The 21,781-nt window shown below is 53.7% G+C and overlaps 1 protein-coding gene across 3 annotated transcripts in view; it reads right to left on the bottom strand.

Moving 5' to 3' along the window:
- The window catches only part of LOC123027252 (rho GTPase-activating protein 20-like), a 38,805-nt gene extending 24,027 nt beyond the window's left edge, over positions 1-14,778 (bottom strand). Inside the window, exon 1 of one of the 3 annotated variants that reach the window (XM_044437837.1) lies at positions 14,641-14,778. In XM_044437837.1, the coding sequence (XP_044293772.1) occupies positions 14,641-14,727 (87 nt within the window). In that variant the 5' untranslated portion in view covers positions 14,728-14,778. Of the gene's footprint in view, positions 1-8,023; positions 8,114-14,640 lie in introns of those variants that run through there. The other 2 variants (XM_044437836.1, XM_044437838.1) reach the window with 2 other exon arrangements.
- Positions 14,779-21,781: the final 7,003 nt, after the last annotated feature.

Raw genomic sequence — 21,781 nt, 5'->3', positions numbered from 1 at the left:
TGTGAGCGGGAGTCCGCTATGCAAAGCCCACGAGCTGCTGGACGTGATCTGGCAAACAGAAGCAAGCTGCTATCCAAACTCGGCTGTCAGCATCTTTGGGATTAAGAATCCATTCAAAAACAGGAATGCATTTCTCGTAAACCAGAGTCTTAGACATTGTGTCTTCTGGTTACCCAGGTGCCCCCCTGTAATTCCCAGCCAGCCAGTGGCCATGGAAGCAGCCGCGCTGGGCCAGCGGCAAGGGCGGGCCACAGGGCAAGCTCCGCAGGCAGGGACGCTGCTTCGCGTGGGCCAGGTGCCCCATCCATTCTCCCAGGGCCGCCTGCTCTGAGTAGCAGTGGCTCTGGGGTTTCCAGGGGACTCAGAAGCTGCGGGGTGATCCTTGGACCAGAGGGGCTGCCAGGCAACACACGGGAAGCGTTCGGCAAGCAAGCAGGCCCCCTGCCAGGGAGCTCTGGGCTCTCCAGGGGGGCGCTCTCGCATCCGCATCGGCCAACGCAAAGGGAACGGAGGCAGGACGGAGGGAGCTCCCCTGCCCTGCCCCCATCCAGCCACTCCGCCCCTGCTGGAAGGACCGCTGGCTCCACCGCTCACCGGGGTGGCAGTGGGGAGCCACGGAAGCTGCTCAGGAGCATTCGGCACTTGCCACGCCAGTGGCGCTTCCCCGCACGCGCCCCATCGCACTCCCATCCTGTCTGGCTCCTCTTGCCGAACGCCGGCCGTTCCCTTGCAGTGCTCTCCTCCCACACGGAATTCTGACCACAGTTACGTGCTGTAGTTTGGCTACAGCGTGGAAACCTTTCCGTTTAACATTCTATTCCTTTTTAACTTCCGTCAAAATTTGGTGCCTTTTAAACTTCAGTTACAATCCAAGAGCTCTGCTGGCCCATCTCAATGATTTCTGCAGGCATCCAACGCTAGCGCTGCTTCTGCAGCTCTCAGGTTCCAGCACTATTGCACAACAGCAGTCAAAGGCTAAGCACTGCGTTCAGGGCAGCACTCACTCCTTCCCTTACTGTGAACGGCTACTTCCACCGCATGCCAGTTATTAACTGCCATAAAATATGACATGCTGACACATGTCAGTTATCAAATAATGTTAATAAAATTCCATGCCAAGCTCCAAATACTTCAGGTTGCATTGCATACCATCGGTCAACTGCTATCAAGTAGACATCTTTACGTATTGCCGATCAGTGCTAAAGAATCAACTCCCGGCATCCAGTTCTGAAATTAAGATCCAGCGGACGGCAGATGCTGACGGCACTGGCTACTCAGAGAATGTTCTGCCGACACAGGAACATCTCGGAAGCACATGAATTCAACATCAGTGTTCACAGAGGAAAATTCCTATGAAGCAGCTTGCAAGTATTTGGGGGCAGATCAATTTGCCCAGCTCTGCGGATTTGTCTGCGAACACCAGAATGCGCTGCTCCCTTACACTGAGCGTGGCACAAGCGCACCCTTCTGCACGCTGCCAAAGAAGACCAAGAAGCACAACGCGGGCTGTGTGCTCCGTCCTCCCCCCACCGGGACACAGCGGGCTTGCTGTTGAGTAAACCTGCACAGAAGGCTTGGCCACTGGTGGAGAAAGCATCCCTCTGAGCAAGGAGCAGAGGTTCCCAAGTGGAACAGAGGTAACTACTGTCAGGCCAGATGTGTGCTTGGGGGTTGGGAGAGAGAGAGAACTGGATTTTTGTGTGCAAGACTTCATCTTCAGGCCAAGGTAAACTGTGACGTGGGGTGTTCTTTAAGAAAGCAAACAGGTATTCCATTGGACGGAGTTTTGGCAAAAGGAGCATTTTTGTGCAGCTGGCGAGCTTGAGGGCTGGCACGATGCAGCGCGTTCCTCGGGGCCTCTTACAAACCCCGTTTTCTTCCTGCAAGCACAACCTCTCCTGACAGTGCCGTCTGGAAGACCACAGAAGAGGGGCTGGGTGCACCAGGAGGGCTCTTTGCCCTCCAGTGTCGGCGGAGAAGTCGCACAGCATCTGGGCGGCTCAGGAAAGCCTGCCCACATTGGTAGGCGAGCCAGGAAGCAATGCACGCCATGCTCCCCACACGGGGAAGCCCGTCGGGCCTGATCCCTCCCCTGCAGCAGTGCACACTCAACCGCATGCCCAGCTCCCACCGCCAACTGCACAGCAGAACATGGAAAACCGTCCGGGTCCCGCTGAGCCCGGCAGCCGGTTTGCTTCCCTGGAAAGACCACCAGCCAGGCAGGGAGTTGGACGTCCTCCCCCGCTGCAGCTCCCTTCCAACCGACAGACTGGCTGCCTTGGAACAGGGTGATTCCACCCCGAGGAATGACCATTGGCAGACCTGGCCCCCAGCATGAACTCCAGTTTTCCTCCTCTGAAGCTACCTGCACCAGCGGCCATTTTTGCATCTTGTGGCAACGGAAGGAAAAAGCAGCCTTCCCCAATCCTGCACCCTCCAGATGTGTTTGACTACAACTCCCATAACCCCTTGCCATTACTGATCCATCTGCAAGGTGACTGGATGAGGAAGGCTGCCATAACTGGATGATCCGCTGTCGAACTAAGTGTGTTCTTGTGCGTGTCCGGAATCAGCTGCTGATGAAGTTCCTTCAAAGGAACTTCATATTAGCAGGATTTGCTGATTTCCTTCCATATTTATGCAGCTCTACACACACCCTTCTTCAATCAGGCTCGCAGGAGGCAGGAGTTTCCTTGGCCGTCTCTCCTACTGACATTGATCTGCTTAGCTTCAGCTTCATGGCTGCACATTCTGCCTATAGCACAATCCATAGGCCTGGTGCCTTACGTCAGAGCTGCAAAACCAGAGGCCCACACCAGCCCCATGAGCTACTGCAAGCACACAGTACTCGGAAAGAGCAGTATTAGCAGCGCCCGAACTGTCTTCCGTGAAAGCCAGGCTGCCCTGGTGGATGTTCTCACTACAAACACGGCAAAGTCCCCCATCACGTCCAGAGTTCTTCATCCAGAACCCATGGTGCTACGCCATCGAGATAAGGGAAGTGTCTAGAAGCCAAGGACTGGCCTGAGATGCCCCCAAGGGCTTGGCCATGCCCAGTGGGCCTCCTGCTTTATTAACAAGGGGATCCTGAGCCAGGCTGCAGATCGCAGGGGCTGCTTTTGGGGTCCAGCCCAACATCACTTGGGTCCCTAGAAGCGGCTGTGCGGGGCTTCAATCCTGGAGACAAGAGATGGGCTGAATTTGCCTGTGAAGCTTTCGGCTGCAGTTCAGATTCTGAGGCCAATAAGCCGTATCAACCCTGCACAATCCAAACCAGTTTCGTACCAAGGAATCCTTGGGAGCGATCATTCTATAAACATAGGAGAATGAGAAAATCCCTGCTGGAACACGCCAAAGGCCTATTTTGTCCCACATTCAGTTCCCACAGCAGCCAACCCCATACCCACGGGAAGTCCCCAAGCAGGTCCCCAAGGGAGAGCACCCTTTGCCAGCTGGTGCTCAGAGCCACGGACCCACAATGCGGCCGTCATGACTGATGGGCATAAACGACTCCCATAACCTCTCTTCAGCCCCCTCACAAAATTACAATTCCCCAAGTAGCTGGGGAGAAGCCTCAATAGCTGGACTCCTACAAAAGCGGGAGGCAGCGGCCAGAGGGCTGGAAGTTAGGGTCAAGCGGTATTTGGCCAAGGGGCTTCATATGTGATACCGTGTCCCCGCTCGACTCCATCAGCTCCCGCACTGTATCTCACAGAATCTCAGAAAACTGGTCCAAAGCATCTCAAAGGGACACACTTAAAGGAGCTGCCCTCCCAGAAGCCAGTCATCCTGGGATAGATCCGTTCCAACCTTGCCAACAAGCGCATGACGATAGCACTTCTCTGTCAACATGGGGAGTCGTCCTGCCCTGACTGCTCTCTTTGCCAGAGGCGATGGAAGACTGATGAGTGAGTCTGTGAGAGCAGGGATGCCGTCCTTGGACTGAGCGTCCCCGTTCAGGGTTCTTCTCCACCCCTACAGCATGCTGTCTAAAGGTGAAGCGGCGGGCGGAAGCGGCGGAAGCTTCTCAACCAACCCGTCCACCCAGTTTGGTGGAATTGCTCCACAGGTGCGGGCCCACAGTGGCGGCCTCTGGGCACAAGAGGGCCGTTTTATTCCATGAACACATTGCACCGAAAACATCTGTATCGTGTGTGTTTGCACTGGGATGCTTTTTGGCTGCTTACGACAGACAATGAGGACGATCTGTCTGTTCTGGTCTTAGGAGAACTGCGGGACTTTTACTGATGTCCCAGAATATTCCACTGATTGTATTTGCCATCCATCACCACGAAAGCATTTTAGGGTCATGAGGCACGACGTTAATCTCTGCAATGAATTACAAAATGGGATCCACAGACCTTTTTCTCTTCCAGTCCCCATATCACTCCTCTGAACTTGGCTAACCATGAAGTTTACTAACTCACAACAATCCTTTGTATGAAATTCTGAATTCCATCTCTCAGATCATTAACTTGCCCCAGCTTATCTTCACCTCCACTGGATGTTTCTGCAATTTACTCAAGACCATTTTTGCTCTCTCCCTCTACCCACATAACCAATATGTCTTTGGCTGTGTCTTTTTACCCAACTGACTTCCTGAGACTCATCTTTCTTCTCTCTCTTTGCCTGCTTAACTTTTTTTTACCCTCTTTTGATGAGCTTTCAACCACCCTGTCCTTTCCTGTTCCTTTTCTATACATCCCACAACTTCTAGGATGGAGCAACATGTGAGAAAGAAGAGAACTGCTCTGTATGTATTTTTTGCTGTTGAAAAGCAGGAGGGTAGATTAACGGCACTGGGGAGGGAGGGATTTTCCCCCCACATCATTTTCCTGATCAAAATCTCCCCTCCTCAAAAAGCTTTTTGACTCTCAAGGAGAAATTGTTTGTGTTTTCAATTTGGCAATATTTTCAAGCTGGTTAAATCATTGAATTTGCAGCTATGGCAGAAAAGAGCTTTCAAGCAGACAACTTTCTGCATCTGGTTTTCATTAGAGCACGACATTAATCCCTTTATGCTTTATAAGCATCACACAACTACGCAGCTCCGATTTGCTAAATAGACTTTGAAGAGGTGGCTGGTGGAAAAATGGGCTAATCAGATTCTTGCTGTGCGCGTGAAAAGGCCGCTTTGGTTGGCTTACCGGCCTGACGAAACAGGGGCACTGCGGACACCAAGCAACACGTTCCACCCAGCTTCCTCGGAGCCCTCGGGAAACATAAGGGATATTATGCTTGAAGGGTGCCCATGACACTGCAGGCTTTTCTAAGTGATGCATGAAAACAGGTCTTCACGGGGAGAATGGGGTGGGTTGATGTGCGTGCTGACCCAGGCCTCCAAACTGCTCTCACTGTCCTTCCGGGGAATGTCCTTCGGAAGAGCAGGGCTGGTTGCAGGCCAATTCGTGGGGGCTGGACATTCCGGGGAAGGGGCACCGTGATGCTGAAGGCCCTATTCCTAGCTGTGATGCTGGACTTCCGACCCATTAGGAGATTTCCTGGCCCTGAGAGCTGATCTCCGTATGGGAGCTGCAAATAGGTAGGTTGGCCAATCAGGGGATTCTGGAAGCTGGAGAGGGTCCTTCATTCAGAGGACGTTGCCCAAGCTGGCCTTACCTAGCGAGGGCAAGGCTAGAGGTCACCTCCTGAAAACTACCTGTACCTGTTCTCTGTCTGACCCACATTCAACCACAGAACAGAGTGAATTAAATGGGATGCTATACAGTATATCTATGGGTCCATATGAGATGCTATACAGTATATAAATGGGACCCATATATATGGGTCCATATATATATATATGGGTCCTTCAAAGAAGCTCTCTTTCCTTCTGGTATTCTTCACCCAAGACAGAAAGATTAGGAGATATTTAATCCAGTATGTTATTGCTAAGTTTTTAACATGGCTTTACAAGTTGACCGCACTTCATGGCCTGCAAGGACAGACTGTGGTTATTGCACCACTGCAAACAGGCAGTAAATTTCCAGTTTACATATAACTTGGAGAAACTGGGGAAGAGACCTGGCAATTGTCAACAGCAGCTCCTATGAAGAACCAACATGACAACGTAAATCCCATTTTAGAGTCCAGTGGAGTCTATCTGCTGCCTGAATAGACCATGATGAAAAGGGAAAGAGCAGCCGGCACACTACATTTCGAGGCAGGAAATCAAGCAGGGCCCTGATCTCCCCTTGCATAACAGTTCCTCCCCCCTTCCGCCCCTCCCACACCATTTATAGTGTTAAAGCACAGTGGGAAATCTTGAGGAAAACTCTGCTGAACTTTGGTGCACAGCCACAAATCATGCTTCGCTCTTTCCTTCCATTTTGGGGTCAATCTCTAATAGTCATAATAGCCAGAGCAGCCCAAATGGGCTTCATCATACCTCAGAGGTGGGGTGCATGTTTCCAAGATTCTGGGGAACCCAGAGAAGATGTTACTAACCCATCAAGTTATTTGAAGGTCCTGTATACATAAACACACACCCTGCCCTCATAGCAAGCAGATGGGGTGTCAGCAGATGGAAAAGTGAAGAGAGCAGGATTCCATGCTACATCCTTGATGCTGTGATGCTGTTGGGTACTTGCCCTCTCGAGATACAACGTGCAAATAAACGGCTATTTATTTATTTGGGTTTCCATTCCTCCCCAGGGGTCTTGCTATCTCAAGGCTCGCTGACGCTACGGAGGGCTAAAAATATGACCCAAACGCATAACACATCCATCCAACTCAGCATCTCCTATAACCTAAAACCCCAACTGAAGCTCCCGGTAATTATGATCCACAGTAACCAAACAAGCCAGCCTTTCCCACGTTTAAAGTAGCCAAACCTTTCCCCGTCGCAGGTCCCCCACACGCTCGCTTTGTCCTTCCAGCTTTCCCCTTCCTTTTTCTGCTCATGCCTACTGGCAGCTCTAAAAGCAGCTACACCCTCTCTCATTTCAATGGGAAACACACAAAATAAGTTATATCACAGGGAAAAAAAACATCCTGTTTTCTTTTGGATTTTGTTTCTTGATGCTTGCTGCAAGCTTAACCCCACCCTGTCTGTTTTTAGAGGAACTAATTCGCTTGGACATCAGATCTGGAGGTTTTTTTCCAGACTTTTTGGTCAAAACTATCAGACTGTTTATTTCCTATAAAGGCCTTAAAAAGGGGAGGTTATTGCAGGACTGAAAATGTGACTGAGCTAAAATAGCAGCCTAGGACGCAAGCCCAGGCAGGTTCTGCTGGGAGTCATGGGCCCTTTTCCCATGTAGACTTGCAAATTGTGGCACCTCTAGGATTGTTCCTGTTGAGATGCCAGGAAGCCATCGCCAAACTGCACAGTGGAGGAATCCAGAAGGATGGCGGCATGCCCAGAAGGGGATTTTCCTCCCTCCATCCCCTAACAATAGATCTCGGGGAGAGGGAAGCCAGGTGACCACGCTGGACAAGGCCTTTGGGAGGAACCAAGCAAGAGCGGCTCAGACAGAGACAGAAAAGCACGTGGGCCGCCTCGGTCAGAACGTGCTGCCACAAGACGTGGCCGTTGCAGCCAAGGGGCTCGGCCACCAGGCCTGGCACGCATGTGCCTCGGAGCCCGTGTGTGGTGTTCGGGAGCATCACCGCATCACTGGCGCTCCCCTGAGAGGCCTGTTGCCCTTGGAAAGGCTGCGGGGGTGAGGGCCCCACAGCAACGAGGAGCATATGGGGACAGGCTAGGCTTCCCTTGCACATCCCCTGCTCTCAGAGCCACCCTTCCAGTGCAGACAGAGTGTGCAAACGCCACACACGCTCAAATGCCAAGTGGCCCTGCAAGAGCTGCTCCAAGTGTCCCATCGACAGCTGTGCCAGGAAACCTGGTGCAAGCCTGAAGCTCCTCCACCTTAAAATAGATCAGCAGGTCAAAAGTGCCACCCGTTTCCAAGACCCTCAGTCTGGCTTTGGCGACTTTGAGCCTAAGAGCTCCAATGCCACTGAGAAACCGGGAACGTCTGGCTCCCCCCATGGAGTCAGGATCTGCTTCCTTTAAGCTCACCCAGCGGCCATCCAAAGTTGTGTTCCTGCTGCAGCCTGTCAGCAGCTCAGGGGCAGGACTCTGCTCCGCTCGGGTTCCCCAGCAAGTGGCATCTGAGGCACGCTTGCTCCTATCAGGAACACGCCCCTGAACCACTCCAGTGCCCTTCGCTGGCCTCTGCAACCGCCCTGCTCGGACCCTGCTTCTGTGTCTTTCTCTTGATCGCTCTCCACAACCCGCTGCTCTGTCCCAGCGTGGCCCACTCTGAGCCTCCGAAATGCGAGCTATCCCTGCAGCATTGAGAGGGATGATGGGGAACTGAGGAGCACCCATGTCCCGGCTGGGTCCCCGGGAGGACGGTCCCAGGCCTCCTCCTCCTCTCTGCCCCCACAAGCTGCTTGTCCACCTGCTTCCTGCAGTGACTGGGCAACGGGGGTGCGGAGGGGAGGCGGCCGCAGCTCCACGGCCTCCTTGCTTGCTGGCTCTCTGCCTGCCCAGTGGCCACAAGGAGGAGAAGAGGACAGAGAGCGGGAACAGCTGGGGACAACAGCGGTGGGAAGGGAGACCTTCTGCAGCGCCTGCACAAGCCCCCCCGCACCGGCGCTTGGCACCTGCCCGGGAGACCCTCTGCCCTTGCTCGGCAAGCCGTCGCTCCTCACTCGGCCTTCTCTCCTCGCCATCCTTAGACGCACTCGGCTGGGCCCAGCGCTGGGGGCCGCGCACACGTGCATTTTCTCGGAACTTGTGTTGCTTGCCCGTGCCCTTCTCCAGGGAGCTCGCTCCCCCCACCTCCAGCACGGGGCATCGTCCCGTGTGCATTCTGCACCTCAGCAAAGAAGGCGCGTCATCTGGTGCCCTTTGCCCGTGCAGGTGTATTCATATGCACGCGTGAACAGAGCGGGGGAGCCATCCTGGAAATGGGAATGCCACCGGCGTGGATGCTCTCCCCGAGAAGGGCGAGGTCTGTCGACGCGCTGAGTGGGAGCACGCGGAGGAACGCCGACTCCAGAGCCCCAGGCCAGCCAAGCTGCAGAAGAGGCGCCCCGCTGAGTCCTTCGCCGTGTCTGGCGGGGCATCGCCACACGGCTGTGGATCGCAGGGCACGACGAGGAAAAGAGTGGTGCCTGTTCGCGTGGAGATCGTGGACGTCAACCAGCTTATCTCGAGGTGTAAAATGCCACAAACTCCTTCAATCCGTAAACCAGAAAGTTATCTTGGCAGCTGTTTCTAATAACAACGCCCAGTTTGTGTATAAATAAACCATTGCGAGCAACACAGCAGAACCTCTGGCAGCTGATCGTCGGGTTTCCCTTAAGAGGGCCTCTCCTGGAAAAGGTCTAGCTTGTTAGCATACAATTTAGGAAGGAGCCTTATTTAAAACATGTTGCATTCATTCTTTGTAAGCCGGAGAAAGACAATGGTCTTTAAATACGTGGAAAGGGTGAGGAGAGGGCTTGCTTCCCATGGAATATGGACACATTTATTTTCCAATGGAACTTCTACTCAAATAGGTTTTGCAGGTTTTGGAATGAGCACAAAAACCTCTGGAATCTGTTTGCCCAGAGGCAAAGGTGGACGAATGTCCTCATCTCCACAAACAAATTCATCTTTAGTATTGCTTTGAACTCTGGGCGGAAAATGGTCTTCTCTCTCCAAACTTTAATGAGACTGGCCAGTGTTTCAGTGTGAAGAAATAAATTCTCCTAGTTTGGCAAAGAATAAACTTCAAACAATATACGCTACTTATCAGAATGTCTCAAATTTCTCTAAGACGCAGGACACATTCTTCCCGAGCTGGCCCTTCTGATGGAACCAAGACTTGATGTGCGAAGCTACCAAAGTTGTATCCCTATGCGCCATGCAAAGCCCTGCAAAGACGCCCTTGCTGAAATTGTCACCATCTGAAGCCCCCTTTTGCTAAGCCGCATTGGAAGCAGTTGCAAGGTGGAATGTGGGCTATACCTGATGTTAACAAACACATCGACAAACCAACAGGAATCTCTTGTGGTGGCTCCGATCGGCTACATAAATGCCCAATCTGCCCAGGGTGTTCCCTGTGTGATACGGCCCCCAAGTTTTGCTAGGATTCCCAAAAGTCTCCATGAATAGCGGAGCCTTCCTGCTCCAGAAATTCACCCTCAACAGGGCAGTGATGAGAAGGGGGTCGAGGAAGAGCAAGCACACAGTCTCTCCTGGGCTGTTGCGATCAGCTGACTCTCTAGCTCCTGCAAAGGACTAGGGGCGCATCTGTCTGGTTCCCCCAGGATGGAGACAGCTTGGAGCAAGCAGCTGCAAGTTGCATTTCCAGGAATGGAGGACCTAACATTGCCTGCCGCCCTCTTCTTTCCAGCAGACCTAGAGGGCACAGACACCTGAAACCAGCACATTGCCTCTGACCATACAGGCCTCCTGGCAGCAGCCACTCAGCCCTCCTCCTTCCCTTCCCTCCTACCAGGGGTCCTTTGACCTGGGAGAACAGGGTGCCCAGCTGAAGAGTCCTGTTGCAATTAGCCCAGAGGCTGCATGTGGCAGTTGCCTGTCTTTGGCTACTATTCTACATACATTTACAAATAGGCATGTTTTGTTCCACTTGTATGCTTTTAAAGATACCTGGGTTGTTGCAAAATGTCCCCATTAAACTCCCCTTCCGAAGAAAGCCAGACTCAGAATTTCCTACCACTTGGGGAAATGGGAAGCAGGTACCACTTTCCTTTAATGCCATGTTTTACTGATAAACAAACACCTTCTTGCACATTAGTTTTTAAAAAGGGTGAAAGAATCGGCTTATGTTCCTGAGGTGCTTTCACGAATGCGCATGAGATCATATGTGCACTGGTAAACATTCAAAGCTGAACAACTAAGAACTTGGATGTAATCATGTATATGATTTCATCAAGACTACTTTCAAAAATCACTGCAAAATGTAGAAGTGGAAAGATACGAAGGAACAGTTATCGGGATTACGTACAAGGAATATTGGAAAGAAGAAACAGGAAAACTTTGCTCCACTTTGGAAACAAAATTAGGTCATTTGGAACGTCAAAGTCTGGGAAAAACTTATAATGCATATTTTGGAAGCATCCTTAACTTAGAAAAGTTTGCCACCCTCTGTTTAGTCCCCTTAAAATGGTGTTCAAAACCCTGATCTAATTTGCAGGATTGTTGTAAGGATTACAGGTTCATGGCAACGTCTGAAAGTTCTGCATAAGTTCTGTGTAATGATATTGCTAAGAACACATTTCAAGTGCAGCGTGCTTAAGAAAAGTCACACCCCACATTCTTCCTTTGGCTCTAGTCAACCTACTTAAGTGCTTTGGCAAAAGATTGCCAAATGGCCAGCTTAGCAAAAACCAGGTGCAGTTTTGTGTGCTTGGTGCTCATCCCTGCACCTTTAGTGGCTGTTTGAAAGCACAGGGGCAGATGCTGGTTGAAAAGTTGGCAACCCTATTCCCGGGTGTGAATACCGGTGGAATAGAGAATTGCCGTCTAAAATATTAGGAAGGCACAGACCCCCTGGGAATCTGGCTGCTTCCGTGGCCGTCTCTAGAAGCGACAGACGCACTGGAACACGGGCAAACACACGGAGCTGCACACGTGCCTCCCTTTGAAATGCAGCCACAAAGATCGTTTGCAGAGTGCGTTCGCCTGCCCTCCCCACCCCGACAGACTGTGCGACAGGCACCGCTTCACCAAGTGCAGCTTTCCCCGAGCAGAGATGTCTGCATGCACTGCATGCCTAGAGCATCAGTTCCAGATCTTTTGCGCGGTGCCCTGACTTTTAGAGCTGCCCAGCCGCAAGCATTTCCCTCAGGACAGCCTGCTTCGGCTCCCTGGACACAGCAGGCCTGCCATTCCCCGGCAAGCAGGGGACTCACTCCTCTCAAAGACTCGCAGGGAGCACAGCATGAAGGTACCTGCCCTTTAAGCAGGCAGGGGGACTGCTACCTGTCTGCGCGCAGTCAGACATTTGATATTTTCATTAAGCCCAGAGTCCAAAGCTGCTGAAGACGATCACGGCAGGCCAGCTTTCTCGGACAGGGCCCAACTCTGCAAGGAGCTGCCAGCTGGGCCACCGCTCTGCCGCCCGGCCATCGTAGTCAGTGGGCCCTGGCAAGAGGAAGAGGAGGAGCACTGGCTGGTCGTGCATCAAATGATGTGTCGAAGCTTGTCCTCTGCTGCCTCTCCCTCCACACTGCGCCAGGTGCCTTGCCTGGGGGGTGGGGACAGAAGTTGCTCTGCTTGTCCAAAGCAGTGGCCTCTGAATGTGGGCGAGGTAATGCTTGCAGGAAGGGCCTGACCTGCCCGGCTGGAGCTCTGCAGCCATCTTTCTGGGGAGCATCTGCTTGTTGTGTGGTCCATGAGGCCGGATGCTGGTGGATGCACAGCCCTCCGTGAACCAGGCTAGAGGAAGGGGAATAGATGTGGAACGAGAGTAATGGCGTCTTGCTCCATTTTGTTCAAGAGCCACCGTGTCATGCAGCACCCTAAAGAGGCACTTCGTGGACAGAAAGGGCTTTCAAAAGACCTGCATTCCATGCAACTAAAGCTAAATGGCACCTGTGGCAGAAAAGCTCCAGGCATCCTGGTAATCTCTGGTCAGCTGGCTGCTCACCCACAGACTCTTCTCCCCCTGCCATCCCCTTGGAGCATCTCCTGAGCTTTGCTCTGAAGCCAAACGCCTCCCCTCCGCTGTCCATGCATCCCTTTTCACAAATCACAGAGCTCTTAGGAGACGGCCCTCTGAAGACACACTCACACCTCCCACTTGGGATATCGTGAAAAAGCAGCATCGTATCATCTCCTCCATTAAGTATGATTGTATCTTCATAGCCTATGGGAAAAGGCAGCTGAGGTGGGGAATAGAAAACAACCGCGGGTGCAGAGAGAGCTCTCTCTCTCTGATGGGGAAACACATTCAGGATTACATCCAATTTACTGTGTAATCCTAAACATGTTTACTCAGGAATGTTGCACTGAGTTCAGTGGGACTTAGTCCCAGGTAAACCAACCAAATATGAAGTAGCCAAGCTGGTCCATGAGAAATGAAAGCCACGAGTCTGGCCGTCGGGCAATAGCTCGCCTGGGGATTTTGGCCGATTTTTTATAGCTATACATTCGACACCAAAAGAGTTTTATAACAAGGAGCTGCTAGAAGCAATACTGTGGCACCTGCGGTAGATTTTTAAAGTTCTGGACATCAGAACCCAAGAGCTGTTTTCAAAAGTGCGCTAGCATCTCAAGAAGTGCCCGAGTGAAGTCTTTGAAATAAGATGAGGCGCCACCGTTCGCGATGGTTCTCTCTGCACTTTGCCTGGCCCAGGAACGAGGAGCAGCCAAGCGGCCTTGCCAGTCCTGGGCTCTCTGCCTGCCCCTTGGGCTTGTTGGAGACCCTCTCCATTGAATGGGGAGCTTCCCTAGGATGGCGCGTACCTGCGGTCCAAGGGTCTGGGTGAGGAGACTCTGCAACACGTCGCCACAATCCCCCCGGCCGGTGCGCCATGTCCCGTTCGCAACCAACCAGCAAATGTTTTGCTTGCCTGAAGCTCTTTGCTGGTCCCGGTAGGAATTCCCTCCTCCCCACCTGGACTGGGGCTTGGAAGACCAAGGAAAAGCATGGGTGTAGGGAGGACATGTTGCAAAAGCAGTGCGGGTCATCACACAGTTTTCTCCCAAATGCAAGCAAGAGCTTGCGCTCTGTAGCATTTGAATGATAGCATTGGGAAGTCTGCAACTTTGTTGGCACTTGTGAAGTAGCACAGGCTTTTTTGGTCCCATGGTAGCTTGTATCGCCCCAGATGCCAGGTTGAAAGGATGCTCAGCCTACAGGGAGTTCTGCTTCACGGTCATAACAACAGAGAGAGACGTCCGCACCGAGCCCGGCATGAGCCACCCCAGCAAGTACATGTGCCGTGGTTCTCAATACAAAGGGGAGCGCTCCCTGCAGCCAGAATCTGCCCAAGACCCCGAGGGCCTGGGCCATCCAAGCCCCGCACAGGAGACCTGCCTGGAGTTCCAGCAGGGCACTCGAAAGCCTCTTCTGGAGCGGGGGCAGGCTGTGGAAAGCAAGGGCCGTTGCAGAGCACGTCCCACCGCCTCTGCCAGGCCAAGGGGCGACTTGGGTGGGCAGCTGGGGCTCGGCGCCCTTTGGAGAGTGCAGAACTGGCTGCGGGTTGCTACACTCTGGGCTCCTTGCTGGCCAAAGTGCGAAGTGGCCCTCAGGTTTTGGACGGCGGGTCGCCCTTCAGTGTCAGTGTCCACAACAGCAGATTCCCGCAAAGATCCGATCCCAAATCATGGAAGAGGCACCAGACTGTTGAGCTGCCCGGGGGATGCCTGGCGAGGAGCAGGGAGAAGGCTGGTGTCCGGCCACATCTGGCAGAGGCACGAGTGCTGGGCCGGGTCCAGGGGCCATGGAAAAAGGGAGCGCGGAAAGGTAAACCTGGCCATGGAACAAGAATTCCAGGCCGGCTGCAGGAAGCAGCTGCGCCTTCTGCCAGCGCTGCGGTGCGAGCGAGCGAGCGAGCGCCCGCGGAAGAAGGGGCAAGCGGGGGGCCGGGGCCGGGTGGGGATGGGGATGGGGCCGGGGCCGGCGGCCCCGCGCTGCGCTGCGCTGCTCCCGCCAGCCGCGCGGTACTTGCCTTGCTCCGCGGCGCCAGGAGAGGCCGGGCGCCCGCCGCCTCCTCGCTCTGCCCCGGCGGCAGCTCAGCGCGCTGCTGGGGAGTCATCCCGGGCGCGGGCGGCGGGCATGCTCCGCGGAGCCCCCGGGCGCGCCCCCCGGAGAGGCCTGGGCAGCCCGCGCCGCGGCTCCCGCTGCAAGCCCTCGCGCGTCGCTGGCGCGTCCGGGCCAGGGCTCGGCGCTGCCCGAGTGCAGCCGCGGCGCCGTGCCTGCCCGATTTTCCTCATCGGCGGCCGGGAGCGGAGCGGGGGCAGGCCGGGAGGCTCCTCCTCGCATGGCTAAATAAGGGCATTTACTCGCAGGACAGGACGCTGCGCTGCGCTGCGCTGCGCTGCATTGCGCTCCGCGCGGCAAGCCCCGGGCGCGCCACGCCAGCGCCCGAAAGCCGGCGAGGCTGGAGCGCATCTCCCGCCCGCCCGGGCGCGCTGAGCGCAGGGCTGCCAGGGACGCGGCCGCGGGGCCCCCGGGCAAGGGATGCGGAGCCGGGGCGAGTCCGGATGGGCACGAGAAGGTGGCCCTTGCGCTCCGCGTTGCCGAGGCGGGGCCCTCCCGAGGTGTGGGACCACGCCTGCCAGCATCCTCCAGCCAGCGTAGGATCGGCGCACCTGAGACCTCGACGAGCCTGAATGATGCCAGGACGGGGAAAGCTGGTTTAGGGACAGCCCAGGAATAGGGCCTCGGTAGGATCGCTCATGGGAGACATTGCTGAGGACAGAGGAGGGAACCCTTCAAAAGGGCCACAGCATTCTGTGAACGAGGAGAAGAGAGGAAGCATTCAGGGCTGGTTGGTTTCTTTCTTTCTTTTGAAATCTTTGCTGGCCTTGCTGAACTGCACAGGTGTAGAACAGTCTTTCAGGAAGCCGCTAATTCAACACAGCGCTGATGAAACACACAATCAAGTAGTTATTATTATGAAGAGACGGGCCGCTGATTGAAGTTGTTCAGAGGCAGGAAAGGCCCTTTAGCCAATGCAGGGGCAAACAGCTTCTCCATTTTGCTGGGTTTGATCTGTCTGGCCTCAGGGCTAGGGAGTGATACTGACGGAGAGCGAATGAGGAGCTCCCCGGACCAGGCCCTGCTCCTCGCATGCACCGAGTGGCCCCGGGGCTTGCTTCTCTCCACCTTGAGCTCTCCATCTCCCAGCAAAAGGCTGGCCTACTTCACAGGGTTGTGGTACGGATTACTGAAATAATGGATGCGAAGCACGGAGAAAAGCAAACGGACACGCACTCACAATGCAACTCCCCCGCAGAATTACCAAGCTACCCTGCCACCCTCCTTCCACTGAGTCGAGATCAGAGAGTGCTGCCCTCCCTTCACTTCATCACAACGCTAGGAGAGGATTGTGATCAATAAGGAGAGGATAAGACAATAAGCAGAGGATAAGAGAGAACAGCAAGTGGGTGCCATGCCTGGATGGGAATTCTAAGGCGGCAGCTGCTCTGCCGCATGGCAGCAGGCCTCCACCCCCCCAAAAAGTTGCGCACCTATTGCACGGAGATGCTTTTCTCTCCTGTCCAGCAATAAGTGTGGATGGAACAGCCCAATACAGCCAACAGATCTGTGCTTAGAAGACGGCAAGGTCACCTTCCCGTCACGGGGTTCCAAACCAAGGGCTGTGTGGGCTGAAGCAGCTGCAGTTCAGGGAGACCAGAAGGGTCGCCCAGATCCCCGGGGGATTTGCACCAAGCCACTGTCTGCGCTCCTCCTCACGGCACCGATCCTGCCTGCCGAAGGGCTTGCCTTCCCTGCCATAGCTTTCAGTTAGTAGGAAAGCAACCTGGTCCTCATTAGAACAGCAATGTCTTCTCCAGAAAATGCAGCCAAGTAATTTCCATACGGTCTCCCTTCCAGATAAACTCAAGATGTGAGGCAAGAATGAGGGGTCGTGGGAGGAGGAGGGGAGAGAAGAAATCAGACCACTGATAAAGCCAAACAGGTCGCCTTTTGCATCCCGGAAGCAAGGGCAGGAAGCGCAGGAAAACACACCCACACACCCATCTGCATCGCATCAGGCAGTGCGAGAATAAGCCCCGCGCATGCCAGTTCCTCTGGACTGCAGCCACGCAGAGCAAGTCTGAGTTGCGCATGTGGCCATGAAGAGTGGACGGCGCACAGTATGACGTAAAGCAGGCGATATGGCTAAGAAAGCTCACAAGAATGTTAAGAACCTGGGCAGGAGATGCTTAGCCTGCTAGGCTAGGAAACATGGCAAAGACCCACAGGTATTTCAGAGAAGAGAACAGCCTGGCAATGCTGCACCGCTGCTGCATTCATCTTGTGGGTGTCGGCAGGCTATGCTGCCGAGGGGTTTTGAGTCTCATCACCTCCGCCGTTCGGTTCTTCGGGGTGTGGGCATTATAAGTGCTCAGGAGCTACAGGGCAAGACAGAATTTTAAAAATGCTCATAAGATGTTAACTTCCTGTCTAGAGGCAGGAGAAAGGGGCCCTTCAAGCCAAATTTCCTAATAAATTGCCCTACGTGTCTGAAAATTGATGTTTATTTTTCCCTCATTTTTAATACAGTATATGTATGTGTTTGAAATGCATAGGACTTTATAGCACTTATACATGGACTTCAGCAAAACAAACTGAATCTCCAAAGAAGTATTCATTTGAAGCCGGCATCTGCATGCTCACTGTCCATATTTTGAATTCTCATAAGGCCTTCAATTCGTTGCCATATAGAAAAGGCGTGTTGTCCTTACAAATTTGCTGCATCAGGTCTTTTAGCTCTCAAAAGCATGCAAAGCATCCCATTCCCATGACCATTTATTAACTTCCATAAGGAGGCAACTGATAAAAAAGAGCGTGTGTATCAGCCGGCATTGGCCGTTCCATTACAAAATTTATCTGTAAGAAAGCCTCCTGCCAAACGAAGCAACTACTGGACATTGCCGAAAGAGATGACTAAAAGAAGCATGAACTGTTTGCACCATCTGCAATTAGCTGAATTAGACGGTCAAAGAGACATTGTGGTGCCCAAAAGAAGTGAAATAAAAGATCTGCTGAAAAAGTTGCAGCCTAAAATTCATACATGCCGCAGGTAGATCGATAGGGGTGATCCACCGATGAGGTGTTTTGTGGTGCGCCCGAAGCAATTTCTCAAATTCCCAAAAGGGCACACGGGTCTTAAAAGGCTGGGATACCGGCATAAGCCACTGAGTCAATTCCGTGCCCAGTGCAGGAATCCCGCTTAAGACCACCTTCGCTCGGAAGACTCTTGATGGAGAGCCCACCAGCTCCCTGCTTAGCTGGTTGCATTATCTGACCACCCAGAAGTTCGAAGAAATCTGCCTTCCCGTGACTTCGGGCCATGATTACGTGCCCTGCGGTCTTGGTGACAGAGGTGGACACAACTTGTTCCTGGGGAGAGTGAAGTCGTATTTCAAAGCATATCCCTCTGCTATCCCTCGTCTCGGGCTGGGACGGACCCTAGAGGAGTCTCTCCCTCCAGTATCTGGGACTTCCTCTGGCCCTTGTCCTGGTCTTCCAAAGCAAGCTGAGCCAACAGGAAGCCCACAAACACGCTCAGGAGGAAGGCCGCACAACCAGCGGCCTTCTTCCGCGCCCGATGCACAGACCCAAGGGGCTGCTGTGGGGCGTGCTGGCAGTGGCAGGGGGCTCGCGCGGGAGGTTCTCGCCATGGGGCTGCTGCAGTGGGTGCAGACGCCGCTTGTGCGGCTTATGGGGCTCCATGCCTGGCGAGCACCAAAGGATGTTTGTCTCTGGGGCTGAGCCCAGCAGCCTTCTTCCATGCAGCGTTTCCCCCACCGCTTTATCGAGGCTTCTCCCCTCTCCCTCGCAGGAGGAAAGGCACATCCTTTGCCCACGTTCTCTCCCCTCCCCAGGGACCTGCCTTTCTCTGCCTCTCTGTAGATTCCACTACCCACCACACCATGGCATTGCTATAAGATGGCGCAATGGCACCCCGATACATGAGCATTTTGTGCTGGTTTGTTTTGCATTAGGGACTGAATTGCTGATGTTCCTCCTTCTAAAGAAAGCAGCAAAAATGCTGAGAAGTTCAGGAAAGACCCTGGAGGATGGCGATGCCCTGAAAAGAGCTGCACATTTCCGTGCAAACTTCCACGGCTGCACGATAAAGCTTTGTGCAGAGCAGCCCGTCCTGTGGGAGACAAGGCACGACAGCTCAGATCGAGCGCTGATGTGCAAGGTGCCGGAGGAAGAGTGACAGGAAAACGGTCCCCCCATTTAGCCTCACGACTAATGTGGCTCAGACCCCAGCAAGGTCAGCACGGCTTACCTTCCTCTCCGCAAGCAGACTTTTATTTGAAATGGAACTAGCTGAAAATAGTCTGACTGACCATCGCTTGCTAGTGATATTGATTCTCCCTGGGGATGCTACCGGATTTGATAAATTCACATGGAAATAAATCAGGTTTCCCAAAAAGGCCAGCATTAGCATTTGGCAGCAGCTGATAGAAACACGCCGAGGCGGACGAACCAAGGCGGCGACAAAGACTTCCTGGCAGGCAGCCTTGACACTGAGGAGCACTTCTGGCTGGTTCTGGGGCGGCCCAGTGCAGTGTTTACCAACACAAGGCAAGAAGGTACTTGGAGAGACAAAGAAGCTATTAATACGCTTATTTCTGTGGAAGTGACTCTTAGTAAGTGGAATGGAACTTGCGTCCTGGCAGAGTTACCTGGAGCCTGACATGCCTGCCTTCCTGCCTCCGTCAGGCTTCTCTCTTCACAGCTTTTTCACGACGGAGAGGGTGCGACAACAGCACTAATTTCTGATCTCAAGGAAAACCAAGATTGCCGCTGTGTGTCAGTCGTACTTGAATTGCCATGTTAAGATCTTACCTCAATATATCGGGGATCCCTTTTGCTTCTAGAAGCACAGGCAAAGTCTTGCTGTGTGGATTTAGGCAGCCCATTTATGCCAAGGGAAAGAAGCAGGTCTGCATATTGTGGAAGGAAGACCAGCTGAGAAAAGCAGAGCCTTTGCTGCTGAGGAAGATGGGACATGGGTAGGTCTGAAGGCTGCCTTGGCCAGGCAAGGGATTTGGAAGAGATCTGAAAGTTAGCGATCTGAAGCAAAATTCAACCCCCCCCCCCGAATTTTGGCCAGCCTCCACACACTGCTGCAAAATTTTTGTCTTCTTTCTTGCCTGAGGCAGACCACAGCGAATTCCCATTCAGCTTTAAATAGCAAAAACAATAAGTGTGACCCGGAGGTTCACAAGAGGAGAGTCAGGGAGTCAGTGCTGTGCACAGACCTCGCAATGCTCTCTCGCACACACACGTGGTCTCTTCCCCTCACGCCCTTTTCTGCGCCTCTCTCGCTCGCTGGTGCGTGCGTACAACATACAGATTTCTGAGGGATCTCTCTCTCACACACACCCATAACTTCCCTGGATCTTCTGCCTTTTCGTTCGCATCTGCTTTCAACCTTTTGCTCTCGGATGCTTTCTCCACCGCGACATAGGCCAAAACCACGTACCACATCCCTCCACCTCTTTCCGTCTCTCTGCAGCACTGCAAAGCAAGAGGGGTCTCTGGCTGTTGTCAAGTCACTTGCCACCCAGCTGATCCACCCACAACTGGATTTGCAAGTGCTCAGCAGGTGTGCCCTGGGGACCAGAGCTCTGCTGGGGCGTCTTTCTCCTCATCCGCAGTGCTTGGTTCTTCCAGGCGGAAAGTCACTGCCACCCTCCAGTGCCTGGCAAAGACGCCCTTGCTGGGGGCATTCATTCCAGCCCCGCCACTCTGAGCTGCCCCTGTGCTCTTCATCATAGGCTGTGACCTGGGACTTTTCTGGGTGCGCATTTTCCATATCGCACACGTGACGGGAACAACGGCCTGGTTTTGCCAGTGATACCTGCCTCCTTTTCCTTCTTCTTCCTCTCTCGTCCCACCTGCATCGCACTTTAGTTTGCAAGCTCCGGAGGAAAGGACCTGCCCAGCTCCTCAGGGCGGCAGGCCTGTTGAAAGCACACAGATGTTCTGGCCAGATGTTGACTCATTCAGGGGGCAATTCTGGGCACCGCTGGCAGTTTGGAGACATTTTTCTGCCAAGCTTACGTAGAATCGTGCCCTTGCGTGCTTTTTGATTTGTTTGCAATCCTCACCTACTAATGTAATAACATTTCAAAAGTGGCTCACATATAAATATTAAAAGCCATACTTAACTCTACTATTTAAAGCAATTTCAGCTGCAGTTAGAATGCAAAATGACACGGGGAAGAGCGCAGTGGAGCCAGGGTGGTGCCTCTACCTGCAGGATGTGGCGGCACTCCAGGCTCAGAGTGGCTACCGGCCCACGGCTGGACGCAGCGCCTGTCCCCAGCCTGCTCCCCTCCAGCGCCCCCCCCCGGCACGGACCTGGGCGCACTGGGGGGGGGGCGCCAGGTGGCTGAGCTGTGCACAGATGGAAGACCCCTCCTCTACGCAACGTGCGGGTCTCCCATCCTGGCCAGAAGCCCGTCATGCAGAGGCTCAGCAAAGGGGTGGTGCTGCCAGCATCGCGTTATTGGGCTGCGCTGTTTCAAAGAATCTGGGCTTCGGCACTCCCTTTCTTCCTTCCTGCGGCTGGTCCATTCTGACTTGCCAGAGCGCATTCTGCGAGCCTCTGCCATTTCCTCCTGCACAGAGAACGGGCTGGGCTGGGCTCGCTTGGGAATGGCAGGGGCAACGGATGGCACTGCCAGCCACTCGCGAAGGGAACGAAACGGCAGGGGTTTCAAGTCTCTTTCGACCCACCAAATGCACCCAGCACCACGTGTGCTGCTGCCGTCTCTGTGGCACAATTGCGGGGCCTCCTTCCGGAGTCACTCTTTGCTCAGCCGGTGGCCCTCCCATTCCGGAGAAAATCCAAGTTGCTCCTAAACTCCGCCCAGCCCTGAGCATCCTGGGAGTTTTGAAATATCCCCCACCGTCTTTCTTCACTGATGCCCTTTCTGATGTCAGAGATGTACCCATTTGTGCTTTTGTGTAGAGACAGGCTGGGTGGCCTGGTGCAGAATCCAGAAACTGCAGCATCTTTCCCCGCTTTGGCTCAGAGTAAGCTTAGGGCAGAGGCTGTCCGCTGTCCCTCCTCGGAGGAGCTGGTACGAGCATTTGTATTCTGCGAGAGG

Source organism: Varanus komodoensis, unplaced genomic scaffold, assembly GCF_004798865.1.
Source record: "Varanus komodoensis strain SLA01 unplaced genomic scaffold, ASM479886v1 scaffold31, whole genome shotgun sequence".
In the NCBI taxonomy this organism is placed as follows: Eukaryota; Metazoa; Chordata; class Lepidosauria; order Squamata; family Varanidae; genus Varanus; species Varanus komodoensis.
The sequence above is the reverse complement of the archived record's forward strand: the minus strand, read 5'-3'. Positions and strand labels throughout refer to the sequence as shown.